At 37.2% G+C, this 16,747-nt stretch overlaps 2 protein-coding genes across 2 annotated transcripts; one reads left to right on the plus strand and one right to left on the minus strand.

The window, feature by feature from the left end:
- Positions 1 to 1,040: 1,040 nt before the first annotated feature.
- Positions 1,041 to 7,997, plus strand: LOC128209767 (N-alpha-acetyltransferase 80-like). Its single transcript, XM_052913968.1, has 5 exons — positions 1,041 to 1,209; positions 4,144 to 4,292; positions 4,632 to 4,707; positions 5,552 to 5,672; positions 7,558 to 7,997. The coding sequence occupies exons 1-5, from the start codon at positions 1,112 to 1,114 to the stop codon at positions 7,879 to 7,881; spliced, it is 768 nt and encodes a 255-aa protein (XP_052769928.1). The 5' UTR covers positions 1,041 to 1,111; the 3' UTR covers positions 7,882 to 7,997.
- A 1,564-nt stretch (positions 7,998 to 9,561) lies between these two features.
- LOC128209768 (putative glutathione-specific gamma-glutamylcyclotransferase 2) lies at positions 9,562 to 12,469 on the minus strand. The gene is made up of 3 exons (XM_052913969.1): positions 12,274 to 12,469; positions 10,469 to 10,507; positions 9,562 to 10,292 (listed from the first exon to the last, which is right to left on the minus strand). The coding sequence occupies exons 1-3, from the start codon at positions 12,451 to 12,453 to the stop codon at positions 9,915 to 9,917; spliced, it is 597 nt and encodes a 198-aa protein (XP_052769929.1). The 5' UTR covers positions 12,454 to 12,469; the 3' UTR covers positions 9,562 to 9,914.
- Between the last annotated feature and the right edge of the window lie 4,278 nt (positions 12,470 to 16,747).

Here is a 16,747-nt window from a genome sequence, read left to right on the forward strand (position 1 = left end):
CCCTTTAGATTTTGAGGTCAACGATTGAAGATCGTGGTGACCTCGAGCTGAAAATTCGTTTCCGATCAACAACTGAAAATCGCTTAGACACAGAGACCTCAAACTTGGTAGGCAGTTCAGTAATGACCAGCACATGAATCCTAGTGATTTTAAAGTCAAAGATCAAGGTCGTGGTGAGAATCTGTCTCTGATGAATAACTGAAGAACTCTTAGGTCCACAAATCTCAAACTTGATAGGCAAGTTGGTAATGACCACCAGGGTTCCTCTAACCCTATTGATTTTGAATTCAGTGAGTCAAAGGTCACGCTAGTGGAAATCGAAATAAAATTAAATTCCGTTTCCTTCATAACTTAAGAACGCTTTGGCTAAGGGACCTCCATGTATCTATATATAGAAAGGCAAATTGGTTTTAAACAGCAAATAAACCAATTGATTCCGAGGTCAGTGGGTAAAAGTTAAAGGTCGTGATTTTCTCGAGCTGAAAATAGTGACCGATCAATAGATGTACAACACTTAGGTAGAGTGACCACAAACGTGGTGGGCAGGTTAGTAAAGACAGCGCACGGACCATACACATATTTATATACTATTTTTATTCCTAATACATTCTAGATTTAAAAAAAAAAGAGGTTCGATCTTTACAAAGGTGAGAAATCAAGGGGTTGAAAAGTCTTCATTTAATAGTGGATTGAAGGTCTACTCTTAAGGGGGTCGAACAGTCTTAGCACTTTAAGGGGTTGAAATGGTCAGCCTTTTAGTATTGCCCGGTTGAAATCACAAAGAGGCTGGAAATTCTTCGATTTCACAAATGACAATTAAAGTGGTTGAAAAGCTGACAGCCTTCATCATATTTGCACATCAGTGGTCATCAGGCAATTTTTAACTTTTAATAATATTTGCAATGAGAGGATAGGGACAGTAAATTCACAACGGAAAAGTGGTTAAAATATTTCACCTATTAACCCTCCTTTCTCGTACGACGATTTGCAGAAGACATATAGTGATATGTAACCTTTAAATCGAATAAAAAAAGGCAAGCGCCTGTTTGACCACGACGATATGTAAACAAGATAATAATTGACTAAAAAAGAGCCTTATTTAAAATTCTAAATGGGGTTTGATCTTTTACCATTGCACAAGATCCCCAAATATTCTAGGGAGTGTGCTGACGTTTTGAATGAAGAGTGGAAACGGAGTCTAACAGCAAGGTATTCGAGATAAACATGCATTTTCGGATAAAATATAATTCGGTTACTAAATCATACAAAATTTCTACAGATCGCGAATCCTGCATAATCAGTGCATAGCAAATAGTTGTAAACAAATTCAAAATTCTGCCTAGTGTGAACTCTTTCTGGCTCATCAGTTTTTAGAATTAAAAGTATGTGAATTTGACATTTTGTTATGCACCAATTGTAATCACGTCTCCCGACGATCCGGGAATTGCGGGGACTTTCCATCCAGCCAAGCCCGGGTAAAATCCCCGCCCTGCAGGGATGAAATGCTGGTTAAATCCCCACCCTGCAGGGACAAACTGCTGAAAAATCCCCATCAAATTCCCCCGCACCGTGCGCAGCCAAGGGACCATAGGTAAGGACCATTCCAAGCTATTTTTAGCGCGAAGACCACCGCATTCACCCGGCACTGCGAGTCTACCTGGAAGGTAAAAATACGGCCCATTCCCAGCTATTACCGGTTCTGTGGGTGTGGCCTGGTTACAATTGACTGTTGTCCAAATAATTGTACGTTGACCGATTTTTTTTAGATTTTTGATATGGCAAATCCTTCACGTACAAATTGTTTTGTATCAAAAGTGGGTAGTTGTTCCGATCAGGATTCCAAGTTAAAGCATATAACGTCTATAAAATATCATAAAAACAAGAAATATTACCAGATAATGTTATTTTATATTAGTTCCGTACACAAAAAATAAATATCCAACTTATAATTATGAGTTTGACAGCTTTTCTTCATTTCAATCTGTCAAAACATAACGATATACACATGAAGGGCACCTGCAAGGCTTCAGGGCACAGTTTTAAATCGCTCGGAACATTTCGGCCATGGCCGAGTTGTTACGATTGTATAACGAGGTCTATCTCGAAGCTTTGTCGGAGGAGGCCGAGTTATTACGATTGTTGTTCCCCTTCGCATAATTGTTGTCTGTGTCAGTCAACTTTCGTTTTATTGGAAAGGTAAACAACTTGTTTTAATGCATTAAATGCTTGTTTAGTGCAAAATAACATTTAACTTACATGGTAAAATATGAATATAACTCTTTATGATCAATTTCAACCATAAAATACTTCACTTCAAACAATTTCAATATTTTTAAAACACCCCCGTTTTTTGCACATTCCCGTTTAGACGTTAGGGATTGGAAGAATCCCGTATAACCATCTATTATTTAAGACTACAATTGACTGGTGCATTATCTACTGGTTCAAGAGCAGTATCAAGCAGGAAGCAGATGCCGGCAATTCTTATTTACCCCTTTCATGTATTTTATCATGACAGTGGTAATTTTTATTTTGAAAAATGTGCTATTTTGCAATGGTTTTTGATGAAATGTCACATGAATCGTGTAAGTTTTATGATTGGTGTAATTTTTTTTAGAATGGTGTTAGTTGTTGGGCGGGAAGTCAATTAGGCGGGCTGGAGGTTGTCAAACTAGGGTTTTCTAGCGAATAAGTTTAGTTTGGTTCCTGATATGGACATCAATCATAGTGTATAGTAAAAACGTGTGGAGAGCTTTCTTGGGATTGCTTTTGGGTCCATTCTGTCAAGGTCACCGGTACATAAAAATAGAAGTTTTGTTTTCAGCGAATAACTAGTTTCTTTCATTATAGGGACACCAAACTCAGTGTATGGTTACAAACAAGTGAAGAGTTGGCTTAGGATTAACTTCAGATCTGTTCCTTCAAAGGTCAAGGTCACCGTTAATGAAAATAGAAATTTGGTTCCCGGCAATAAATTTGAGTTTCGTTCATCAGATGGACATCAAACTTGGTGTACAGTAAGAACATGTGGATTCCTTGGGTTTGCTTTTTGGTCTGTTTTGTCAAAGGTCAAGGTCAATGTAACTAAGTATAGAAATTTTGTTTCCAGCAAAAAACTATCATTTCTTTCATCGCATGGACACCAAACTCAGTGTACATTAAGAATTGCTTTCGCATCCATACCATCAAAGGTCAAGGTCACTGTAAATAAGTATAGAAAAACAGTTAAAACTGAATATCTTCAGATACATGTACGGTTGACATATTGTGATCAAACTTGGTATACAGGATTAAAGGAAGAGTTTATGGAGACCTTTTATGCAAATGTGTTTGGGGCCTTTAGGAATAAGAAGTACATCTGACACTGAATATCTTGAATTATGGTTGACATATTGTGACCAAACATTATATATAAGAAGAGTTTATGGAGACATTTCATGTGATTGCATTTTGGGTCCAACAGATCATGGTCAATGCCTCTGTAACTTTAAGTAGAAAAACGTTGGAACTTAATCTCACAACACAGGCTGAAATTCTTCTCTCAATCATTGAAAACCTGGTTTCGTCGCATTGCGGTGTTTCTCGTTATATTGTTTTATGAGTATTGTTTATAATTTCATGTGGCAAATTTCAAGAAAAGGTATTTATTAAGTCAGTTGAAGTATAAAAGCAATACCTGAATTTTGATATCTTTTTTATATCTCAATTGAAAGTGACTTTCAATTGAGATATAAAATAGATATCAAAATTCCTCAACACAGTAACACAATCATTATGCAAAAGTCCCTATCTAAATGGTCACTGTCCTCAAAGTCTTAGATCATAAAAATGCACTACTCCTACTATAGACATGTGATATCCGGTATATGGACTGTAATTGTATAGCCAAAATTCTTTTTCACAATTCTAAAGGCTCTGGTGCAATTCAAAATGCGAGTTAAAGGCGAACTAATCTTATTACATAATTATAATATTCATAGTAGTTGGTTTTGAAAAAGGGTTTAGCGCCGGTTCTTTAAAGCCATTCAAAATGCGAGTTAAAGGCGAACTAATCTTATTACATAATTATAATATTCATCATAGTTGGTTTTGAAAAAGGATTTAGCGCCGGTTCTTTAAAACCAAAAATATTAATATTTGCAGGCTTCACACCTTTGAGAAATCTCGTGACGAGTTTCCAGTGAACCTAGTCTTGTTGGAGAATGCAAAAACTGCGGAGGCATTTGTTGTTGGCCACAGTAGACTTTCCCTTGTACAGGGGCAGCAGTGCCCAAGCTGCCTTGTTGAATCAGGTATGTTTGTTTTTGTTTTGTTTTGACTAGCCATTGTATGAATGCAGAATGCAGGAACTGCGGAGGCATTTGTTGATGGATTTGTGGATGGCATTGCAAAGCTTGTCGTGGACAAGTAAAATAAGAGAGAATATGAGTAATATTTGATCATTTTTGCCGTATCTATTTCAACAGTTATAAATAAGCTGCATCTATAGATTTAAGGTAATGCCATACATTAATTTGCGCGCCAGCTGTGACCAGTAGCTTGTCTTTAAAAGTTTAAAGTCACCTTGGTGAGAAGTGGGTATGCTAACCACTGTGCTAACTATATAATATATATATCTTTATATATTTCAGTGATCATTAGGAAGAAACTAAGAGGGACTGGACTTGGTAGGATTCTGATGGAGAAAACTGAGGAGTTTGCTAAAAGGTTGTACAAAAATGAATATTTTTTATTAAGTATGTTTGAATTGCATGTGTAATACACTGGGCCAATATTCATAAAACATCTTCAGTCATTTTCCTAAATCAGGTATCACAATGGTCATTTGATAAAATAACTTACCAAAATATTATCTGAATTAATGTACTTATTTTCATTGATTTTGTTGATTATTCATACATTTTATTCTAAAATCACTTGTACCCTATTTTTCTTTCAATTTGGCAATATTGATGAACATTTTAAGAAATCTATATGCGTTGTTTACGTGCTTCAGCTAGGCATAAAAAGCAGGTTGGGGCACCCTACTGCCCTTTTCGAACACCCTGCTGTGCCTCTTAATTTACAGTGTCAGTTTTCAGAAATAAGTTTAAAAATAATAAATAAACATAATTTTGACACTGAAGTAAAGATAACAGCTAAGGTATTCATAACAAATTATAAGTATTGAAAGTAGTTACAACACATACATAATAAGAATTGAACATTGGCTCTTGCAAGTGCCCCATTGAGGCTCATTCAATGCGCATCAAAAGTGCTCTTTCTGACCTAGCATCCTGTCCTTATATCCCGACTGGAGCACTGTTGTTAAAAAGGATTTGAAGACAAATGTAGTTATGGTAGAACATTGGGCAATGCTTTGTCAAATTCTCAGGCCACACTAAGTAATAGTTTGATCATTTTCAGCACCTTTTTTAAGCAAGCAAAAGAAAAACAACTTCATGTTAAAGGTATCTGAAATCTGCATTATTGTACAAAGGAATACATTAATATATTTCTGACATTATGTGAAAGCCACACATGGTACTAATTATTGGTTACCTAACAACAGATCTGGCTTGGAGATGATGTACCTGACAACTCATGATAAGGAGAAGTTCTACAGTCACCTTGGATATGAGGTCTGCTCCCCCATTGTGTTTCTTGGCTCTGACATAATACCGGAACATTTGGTGAGTGTACATGGGCAGTTGAGTTACACAGTACTACGGAATATGCGAAACTATGTCGAAATCTTGTGGACCTCAGGAGATACTAAGAGATAACAAACATTCTATATAACCAAAATTTAAAACATGTGGAACTAAAGCCAAAATATTCGAAAAAAGTTTGACAAAACCAAACTTCCAAGACAACAGGGTCAACATAACCGGTTTTGACTGTATATGCAAATATACAAATATCAAGATTTAGTGTTAGCATGTATGTCTCCCCTATATGGGAGCAACTGTCTGCCTGTAATAAGAACAACACTTGATCATTAAGAATTGCAGTTTTACAACTTTAACAGACATTACAGCATAACTTGGCTCCCAATCTGCTGAACACACATAATAATCTAGTAACACAGTTACCGGTAAAGGCGCACATAGTATAGCTGGATGCAAAGAAATAAAATTGGATTTTAATGCATTATCATGTCTAACTCATTTGTCTTTAATGATTAAGACAAAAAAGAATATGTTTTGTGTACCGATAAAAACATATTTGTGCCTTTATAACTTGGGAATTTGTGACCTGAAGCTATAAATTTAAAAAAAAATCATTTATAAAGGCTTTTATTTTTTATTTGTACACAAATCTTATCCTTTTTGGGTTTTGATCATTAAAGTCAAATGAGTTTAAATAACATGATAATGCATTGGAAATTCATCAACCTATATTGTGCGCCTTTAAAACATACTTAATACTATTTAAAATCTTAATCTCTAGAGAGAATTTTGCCCGCTCTGCTCACTCTGCCCTTCTTAATCATAAAGAATTTACTTAATATGTTCTAAGTAATACAAATAGTTACTTTACTGTCAGAATAATGTAAGTGGATGCCAACCAAATGGAATCAGTCTGTATTCAATAACAATAACATGTTACATTGGGGGGTTTTCTTAGTGGATACAACAACATCCATTGCCTGCATTATAAAGCATAATTATTGTATTCCAAACATCTCAATATCTACATGGAGTATTCTACATTGTCTTTCAATTCTTGTCTTTAAGCTGCACTCTCACAGATTGACCTTGATGACCAATATTTCTTTTGTCTTGAAATAAGCCAAATTTTTAGTAAATGTCTGAAAAACAGTGGCATAAGGCTGCTGATAAAAGATCTGATCTGAAAATTGATGTTTTACGGCTGAAAGAAAAATGAAATTTTCGGCAGTTTTCCAAGCATGGTGAGTTATCTTATTTGACTTAATTGAAAGCATTGATGCCAAAATCAGTTTATTCTGAAACACTAGATAAAAAAGATTTCAAATTGGTCAATCTTTGAGAGTGCACCTTTAATCACTAATCCTAACAGACTTTCCTGTGCACAAACTGCACATGTGTTTTGAACTCTCACGGGTATTTGCAAAATAGAACCATGTGTAGATCATCCTATTTCTTGTTTTACTGATGTGTGAATGTCTTTCTCCACTGCTGTTATCTTTTATAACGAGGAATAAGGTACCATGATATTAATCACTCATGATATTTATCAACATAATTATCGATGCACATGATGATTTTCTGTCAATTTCAAAGCACACTTGGAAACATGATATACTACTGTTCTATGCTTAGTACCTTGGGTGATTTGGCTAGGAAAATCTTACAATCATGAATAATTAATAAAGCAGTTGACTCATACTAATATTTTCCAGTAGAAAAAGTTTTCTGGCTAAAGCTTGATTTGATTATACAGCAATTATATTAGTTTCTTAAATAACATAATGCATATATGAAAAAACCTGTTGTAAAAACTTTAAACTTAACATTTTGTTATCCTAAAGTAGCAATGTTTTGTATTAATGATGGACGCCTTACCTTTAAGTTAAATATCTTTATTTTTCAGGCTGCAAAGTTGATGAAAAATCTCATCATATATGATAACGAAAATACAGTTGTGAAACAGCAATCTGAACAACAAGAACACCATTGTGGAGACAAGGATGAACAATCAGTGCATAATAAGAGTGACAGTATTACAAGGAATAATGAGAACGATCTTGACTCAAATGACAGCAAGCGTGTGCCTCAAATCCCTGCACCCCCTTCAGCCCCTCTCTGCTGCCCTGCTCCCCCTCCTCCACCCCCTGTAGCCCAGCCCCGTAAGAAGTCAGATATCAGTAGGTTTGATCCTTCAAAGGTTATATGGATGAAAAAGAGTTTGAAGTGACATGTATTGTTTTAGAAATAATTTTATATGATTTTATGTTACAAGACTCATAATACAATGATTAGCCTCTCTAAATTTTTATTTATTTTTCGAAGATAAAAGTCCAGTTATTGTTATAGACTTGTTGTTATCTTCTAGTTTATATCGTTGAAAAGGCAGACATAGTTGAAAAAAAAACGGTATCAAGATATCCTTGTGAAATTTGGTACTCATATCATATTAAAGGAGACAATGTCCAAAAGTGTAGCAAAGTCCATAACCTGTCTTTAATAATGGTTGATTTCAGTGCCGTTCTTCTTTCTAAAGGAATCCAACCCACAAATAAGCAAGTTGTATAATGCAAAAGCTTGTCCAACTAGTTTATGATTGGAACAACGGTACTCAAACTTCATAGGGAAGCTGGCCGTGACCAGCAGATGACCCATATTGATTCTGAAGGCAGAAGGTCAAGGTCCATGAATGTAGCGACCATGGACACAAAAATCCTGTCCAATTGATAACTAGAGTATTCTTGGTCCTGTGCTCCTCAAACATGGTAGGGAAGTTGGTCATTACCAGCAGATTACCCATACTGCTTTAAGGTCAATAGGTCAAAGGTCACGTTGACCTTTAACTCTTAAACTATGTTCTATTGATAATTATAGTATGCTTAAGCAGATGAACCCTATTGATTTTCGTGTCAGCGGTTCAAAAATCAGGTCCACTGTGACCGTAAAAACTAATATTTTGTTTGGTCAATACAAAATGAACGCTTTGACCTACGGTCCTCCAACTTGGTGGAGAGGTTGGTCATGACCCTAAATTATCCCACAGAATTAATGCTAAATATTTATTTAGCTATCTTTAGGGAGCATATATTAATTATACAAACCTCTCATGTGGATAACCGTCCGAAATGGCCCAATCTGGGCATTTATCTTGTTACTTTGACAGCCTTTTTGTTTAAACATCCAAATTAATACTTAAGTATGTTACGTAAAGTCTTAAAAGCATGTTTAGATTTTATCAATATATTTGAGCATGATAGTAAAGATAGGATTCCCTTCTAGTCGGTTTCCCGAGTAGAAATCAGTAGTGGGGGCCATGTTCAGAGACAGTGAGAGTGTACCCCTTGGGTGGCTAGAACTTGCAACCTCCTGGCCCCAATATCACGAAAATACTTAAGTCAAATCTCAATCTCAACTCATTTTTCCACATTAGAGTATGACATTATTAAAAATTACTAATGTTTTACTATTTTTAAAAGCACCTTTTCGCATGCATTATGTTGATTAACATTATTGTTCAATATTCTAAAAAAAATATTTCTATAGCACAAAATGTACTTGAGTAAAACTCAAAAATAATAAATTAGACTCAAGTACAATTTTTGCTCTAAATTTTTTTCTATAAAATATTGTCCAATTTTTTTTAATCAGCATAGTAAAAGAGAGAATGTGATTTTAAAAAGGGTAAAACATTTACAAGTTTGAATCATGTGATGCTGTAATTTGATAAAAAAAGAGTTGAGACTGACAATGAGATTTGACTGGAGTATTTTCGTGATATTGAGGCCAGGTCAAGTGATGTCTTGACTCCAAAATTCTGTTGATGCTGTTTTGCTTAGCTTTATCTAGTTTTTTGAGTTATTTCCTTGCATCTGTTAAACATCCTTGCAGATATATAAAGTTTGCAAAACACTCGTTTTTAAAACGCACTTTATTTCTAATGCACAAATACGAACATCTAAAAGTGAACTAGATTTGAAAAAAAGAAATTCGCATTTTGTTATTTAATATAATATATTATGTATGTGCTTGCAGTCTTAAACACTTTTAACATGGTACTTATTATATATACTTTATATGAAATTTTGGAGAGATGAAATAAAATTGATATGCGTTTTACGCAAGTCCATTTTAATATGTGCACGAACTGTTTATTTGAAATAGGCTTTGTTTCAAAATTGATTTTCGTGCGCTGCAAGATTGAAAATAATATTTTAGACGATCACCGGAGCTATCATTCTGCAACAAGTTTTATAGAGAATTGTGTCATATATTAAATTCATTACGATTTTTCAAATCATTGACCAGTCTTTCCAATTCAAATAAATGCGGGTCATCTACTTCCGGCATTGTCGTTCTAAGCGCATGCGCAAGATTCAGGAGATAGTCAATATTTTTGCCACTCGGTCCCACCGAGTGAAATATCTGGTTTGCAATAGCATCCAATGGCGCAGGACCAAGGAAATTCGGGTTGTCTTGCGTCCCAATATAAATTCCAAGATCAAATTGACCTTCATTTGGATTGTCCGCAAAGAACGTCACATTCACTAGCGTGTAGCCACCTTTTTCTCGATGGTCAAGATGTTTTCGAACATTTTCTGCATCTTCTTGGTGAATTTCATAGGCGACGCCGTACACCCGATCCTAAAAGAACGAATACTTGACGTTAAACAGCATATAAGATTAATTCAAACTAAGTCTAAGATAATGTATCAACCTATCGTCTCGATTTTATAACAAAAATGCAAAAACACACTAACTCAACATTTTAATTTTGGCGCTTGAAACAATGTATATATATTTAAATTTCATAACGCTACCTCATCCGTTGCTGGCACCAGTGTGACCACCCGACCAGGCTGAAAAACAATCGGCCTACATTAAGGAACAGTTTATCTTGTGATGATTTTTATTATCTTATGATGGTATCGGGAATACATAACCGTATCAAATATTTTGATTCATGTGTGCCTTTAATATATTGGGTGCATTAAAAAAATAAAGTTACAAGAGTAACGGTTTAAAGGCCTTGGACTATCAGCATTTAGTTTTTTCGACTAGCACTACGTACTAGACTTTCAACATTCGCGCATGAAAGGTCCACCTACTGCCAATTATCCTACACACATACTCCCTGCGTCAGATTCTGCCTACTTCCAATTATCCTACACACATACTCCCTGCGTCAGATTATCGCCTACTGCCAATTATCCTATAAACATACTCCCTGCGTCAGATTATCGCCTACTGCCAATTATCCTACACACATACTCCCTGCTTCAGATTATCGCCTACTGCCAATTATCCTACACACATACTCCCTGCGTCAGATTATCGCCTACTGCCAATTATCCTACACACACTCCCTGCGTCAGATTATCGCCTACTGCCGATTATCCTACACACATACTCCCTGCGTCAGATTATCGCCTACTTCCAATTATCCTACACACATACTCCCAGGCTGCGTCAGATTTTCCGTCGACAATCAGCCAATGAGGTTGTATTCTAAATCAGTAAGATAACATGAAGTTAATTCTTAATCATTAAGAATTCTCTTCTTGTCATCTAACTACTACACAACCACCTTTGACTAACACGTGGATGTTACGTGGTGCAAAAGTGGAATTGAAACATTAAGTGGGACGGCCATGGTACGCCTTTAAAAAAGAACAGTAACAATGGTCCTGGTTTCTTTTAGAAACAATAATTAGAACATGACCACGTTTGCAAAAAAATACTGTTTCACGACAAATGAAAATGGAACTTCCACATGAATTGTTATTGCTGTAATTATTGTTTTTAAAATCGATTTCAAATCTAAAGACATTCACTATTGGATTTGTGCCATGTTATGGTTTGCTATGATTAAGATTGATCACAGTTCATGATTCGTATACTTGTATACAAAAAGCGATGCAAGCTTAAAAACCGACACGTCTTTCTCTTTTAAATTGTGTTCTAGCTCTTATTCTTATATTGAAGTTCACGTTATAATTAACACTGAAGTAAACACATACATGTGGCGCAAGTAACACGCTGTAAACATATAAAACCTGACCATGCAATCTTTTAAATAACGATTAATCAGCCTGACAGAGACAAAGCAGACTCGCATAAATTATAAAGTATTATATTGTAAAAATATAACATCGAGTTCACAGAGTGTATATTAAGCGAATGTCGTTTTAGGCAGTTTATTTTAAACTGTTTCACATGTAACGTTAGAATTAGACACCTTTTTAAATCGGTTAGCATATATACACCTTATATTTAATATTGTTAAAAACTATTCAGTATATTTATATTTACTTTTTACTTTTTATTTCTTACTATTTAAATGTTCACATCAGTGATGTATCGACAAACAGCATGTAAGGTTAAGTCCAGTACATGTATTTATAATTAAAACTACAGTATAGTTTTAACTAATATTTTTACCCTACCAATATCGAATATATAATATACTGGTAAAAATTGTCAAGTAGAATCTACAAGTATAGTATAAATAGTGGACATGTCAATCGCATTGTCTCGAACTGCGTAGCAATTGCATTGTAACTATCATGATCTAGTTGAATGTCTTCTCAATCATGCTGTACTGGTACAGTTATAATTATCTTACATTTCCTGGTACACCTCGATGATCCGTACTGCCCTGCCAGAATCTTCTCTGGTAGCCTTTAATGAATCCAGTTATCTTCCGTTTAAAAGGAAAATCCACTTTCCAAATAAGAGAACCGTATCCAAACACCCACATTATGCTGTCACTGACAGATTGAGAATGAAAGTAGGTCAATAACATGCGTTTGTTTACCACTGAAAATAATAGTATTACACGTAATCAAGCAGGTGCGCGAAAGGTTAGATTATACTAATTTTATTCGAATACGAATATCGCCGTGTTTATCTTGGACGAATATTCTCCACCGTTATTTTGGAATAGGATTGTTATTGGTCTCAGGAGTTATATTCCAGTTTCAGTTTTACTTCAAAAACTTTCGGGCCCATAGATATTTGTCATTCTTGCATACCGGTCGGGTGTTTCCGGTCACCTGACCAGTGCTGGAAAAAAACCCACCTTACACCCGCCATGTAAGATGAGGCACGCGCAACAACGCGCAACTTTTCATTTCTTTTATTGGATGGTTTATGAAAAGTACATTGTGCCTTTTTAAGCGCAATAAAATATGTAAGTATGCAAGACTTTTAATTAAAACTGAAAATAAATAAATCATGAAAAATGCGATTTTTCAAGGAACTATTAAAGAGACGTCAAGAGATCTAATTCCAAGGCTTTATGACGTCGGTAAAGAACTTCGCACGCGTATGTAGGAAAATGCGTATTCTAAGAATATATTTTTCAGCAATTTGATAATTTTATTTGTGCAAAAAATCAATCATGTTTATCCTGTCCGGATCGAAAAATCTCTTTACCGGCTTACGCGCGTGCCCTCGTGTCAGGTTTTTCTATCCGGACCGAAAACACATGATAGATACTAGTATTATTGCATACCGGACGTGCGTTTCCGGTCATGTGACCAGTACTGGAAAAAAACAGTCTAACACCGTCAATGTATGATGAGTCCGTAAACAACATGGCACGTGCTTGTAAGTGAAATGTACAAAATGCGTTTATTAATCCGTCATTTTCTCCACAAATTGATAATTTTAGTTACGCAAAGAAATATATCGATCATGTTTTCCGTCAAGGATCGAAAAATCGGACTCTCGGGCACGCTATGTGGCCGGTAACTGTGAAAGCCTTTAAACCGGTTAACGCGCGTGCCTTTGGGTCGGATTTTTTTTTTAATTAGGATCTGAAACACATAAAATAATCTTATATTGTTAGTCCACCCGTACTTCCGTTCGTGTGTCACTGAGTTAATCGCCCGTTTGACGTACAATATATATTGTTCCATTTATATCGGACGTTTAAAACAAGCGTGTTTATATATTCATCGTCAGTCAGGGATATTAGTTATACATATATGCAACATTATTTTAAACGCAATAGGCGCCTTCCACGCTCCACTAGCAGTTCTTTTCAGGAGACACTGCATGCTGAACATTGGCAGCGATAACTGGTAGTTTCTTTCCAGGAAACTCCGAATACTAGAGGGCTCCGCATACTGGACAACAACAATTGCCATCCTGCACTGGCAGTATCTTTTCAGAATGCTTCGCATACTGGGCACCAAAATCGCCATCCTCCACTGGCAATATATTTCCTGAAGGCTCCGCTTACTGGGAAACTTCAATGGCCACTGGCAGTTGCTTTCCAAGCGTTGCATACTTGACAACAACAACGGCCATCCTGAACTGGAATTTTCTTTCCAAAAAGCCTCACATACTGGGCAACTACAATGGCCATGGTCCAGTGGCCATCCTGCACTGGCAGTATCTTCCCAGAAGGCTCCGCTTACGGTGCAGCTACAATGGCCGTCCTGCACTGGTAGAATCTTTCGAGAAGGCTCCGCATACTGGGCAGCTACAATGGCCATCCTGCATTGGCAGAATCTTTCGAAAAGGCTCCGCAAACTGGTCAGCTTCAATGACCATACAGCACTGGCAGTACCTTCCAAGAAGGCATCGCATACTGGGCAGTTACAATGGCCATCCTGCACTGGCAGTATCTTTCAAGAAGACTCCGCTTACTGGGCAGCTACAATGGCCATCATGCACTAGCAGTTTCTTCCCAGAAGACTTCGCATACCGGACAGCTACAATGGGCATCCTGCACTGGCAGTATCTTCCCAGAAGGCTCCGCTTACTGGGCAGCTACGATGGCCATCCTGCACTGGCAGAATCTTTCGAGAAAGCTCCGTATACTGGGCAGCTACTATGGCCATCCAGCTCTGGCAGTTGCTTTCCAGAAGGCTCCGCTTCCGGTGCAGCTACAATGTCCATCCTGCACTGGCAGTATCTTTCGAGAAGGCTCCGCTTACTGGGCAGCTACAATGGCCATCCTGCACTGGCAGTATCTTCCCAGAAGGCTGCGCATACTGGTTAGCTGCAGTGGCCATTCTGCATTGGCAATATCTTCCCAGAAGACTTCGCATACCGGGCAGTTACAATGGCCATAATGCACTGGTAGTTTCTGTCCAGTAGGCTCCGCATACTAGGTAGCTACAATGGCCTTCCTGCACTGGCATTTTCTTTCTAGAATCCTTCGCATACTGGGCAGCGACAATGGCAATCCTGCACTGGCAGTTTCTGTCCAGAAGGCTTCGCATACTTGGCAGCTACAATGGCCTTCTTGCACTGACATTTTCTTTCTAGAAGCCTCCGCTTGCTGGATAGCGACAATGGCCATGCAACACTGGCAGTTTCTTTCAAGAAGGCTCCGCTTACTTGGCAGCTCCAAAGGGCATGCCCCACTGGCAGTTTCTTTCCAGAAAGCTCCGCTTACTGGATAGCAACAATGGCCATGCTACACTGGCATTTTCTTTCTAGAAGGCTTCGCATACTGGGCAGCGACAATGGCCATCCTGCACTGGCAGTTTCTTTTGAGAAGGCTTTGCATACTGGGAAGCTACAATGGCCATCCTGCAGTTGCAGTTTTTTTCCAGAAGGCTTTGCATACTGGGCAGCTACAATGGCAACGATCCACTGGCAGGTTCTTTCACAGAAGGCTTCGCTTACTGAACAGCTACAATGGCAACGGTCCACTGGCAGCTTTCTTTCCAGAAGGCTTCGCTTAATGAACAGCTACAATGGCAACGATCCACTGGCAGCTTCTTTCCCAGAAGGCTTCGCTTACTGAACAGCTACAAAGGCAACGATCCACTGGCAGCTTCTTTCCCAGAAGGCTTCGCTTACTGAACAGCTACAATGGCAACGACCCACTGGCAGCTTCTTTCTAGAAGGCTTTGCTTACTGGACAGGGACAATGGCCTTGTCCCTTAGCAATGTTCTCTGGAAATACAAATAACTATAGAAAATTATATTAAGACATGTATGAACTTTATTTTTATCATGATATCTTTTAACAGCCAATAGTATTTCATATTTAAACAGTAAATAATTGAAACAATAGTCACACCCAAATTTCATATACACAAAGCCTAGGTTTGACACACTCATTTGTAGCATTGGTATGCTACGCGAAGGCTGACAGAGGACATAAACACGCAAAAAGTGTGTCAAATATAAATATTATAAAACGTTTTTTTATGGTTAACTAAATTATGCTCTCCAATTAAGTTCCATGTTATGGTTGTAGTTATTGTTAACATAATATGAGTTTGGTATGTAGTCACCAAGCCGGACAAGTGGGTTTTCTCCGTTGTAATAACTTGTTTCACAATCGTTGTAAAATGAATATGTTTAAACTAAAAGTAATGATAAATCAGTATTTTTTAACTATTTATATGCTGCATTTTCTATCGCCGAAGCATATCAAATCTCGATCTGGATTGGGGAAATTTCGAATGTATAGCGAGTATGACCTTACGATAGATTTGCACTTGCAACCCGTTGGAGAGCTACTTTCCTTGGCCTGTTATGATGGTAAAATCACATCATATTTTAAATATGCATTCAATAGAAATACCAAGACTTACTGAAAAACAGCGAGGTCAAGTATTGGTGATGCTTGCTCGGGTTGAAATGAAAACGTCATGACGTCAGTAGAACGTTTAGAAGCCAGAGATATACAATATATTATGAACGCTTTCAACAAACTAGAGGTGTTGCAGATGGTCCCATATATGAAAGTTCACGTGAAACACACCAAGGAACGGTCCGTTTCATAACGTAACGCACCTGCGATGTCTTTGTAAACGGCCGCTAGAACAGCACGTGGTAACGGTATTATGTAGGAATATTAACTTTTTGCGACGTCTTTAAGAAACTCGCCAGCTTATATCAGCCAGGATCAATAATGCAACCACGCCATCGAGTTGCTCGTTTACAGTTCTTGAACAGAAATAACGTCAACGTTTAGCCTTGGCCCGCCATCATTACCAGATAAGAACCCTATTGAGCATATTTGGAACGAGCGTGGTTCCAAGGTGAGGTCTAAAGGCAACATTACCAACCTGTATGATTTGGCAAACGCTCTCAACCAGAAATGGAATACTATTCCCTTTGACTTC

This window comes from Mya arenaria, chromosome 11, assembly GCF_026914265.1.
Source record: "Mya arenaria isolate MELC-2E11 chromosome 11, ASM2691426v1".
In the NCBI taxonomy this organism is placed as follows: Eukaryota; Metazoa; Mollusca; class Bivalvia; order Myida; family Myidae; genus Mya; species Mya arenaria.

Bases quoted from the DNA above. Each gene is read 5' to 3' on its own strand.
- LOC128209768 (XM_052913969.1), bottom strand. From the start codon at position 12,453: ATGTTATTGACCTACTTTCATTCTCAATCTGTCAGTGACAGCATAATG. The intron at 10,508-12,273 runs GTAAGATAATTA...ATTGTTTTTCAG, and splicing joins ATCGAGGTGTACCAGGAAAT to CCTGGTCGGGTGGTCACACT. The intron at 10,293-10,468 runs GTAGCGTTATGA...TCGTTCTTTTAG, and splicing joins TGGTGCCAGCAACGGATGAG to GATCGGGTGTACGGCGTCGC.
- LOC128209767 (XM_052913968.1), top strand. From the start codon at position 1,112: ATGGGGTTTGATCTTTTACCATTGCACAAGATCCCCAAATATTCTAGG. The intron at 1,210-4,143 runs GTATTCGAGATA...TAATATTTGCAG, and splicing joins AAACGGAGTCTAACAGCAAG to GCTTCACACCTTTGAGAAAT. The intron at 4,293-4,631 runs GTATGTTTGTTT...TATATATTTCAG, and splicing joins AAGCTGCCTTGTTGAATCAG to TGATCATTAGGAAGAAACTA.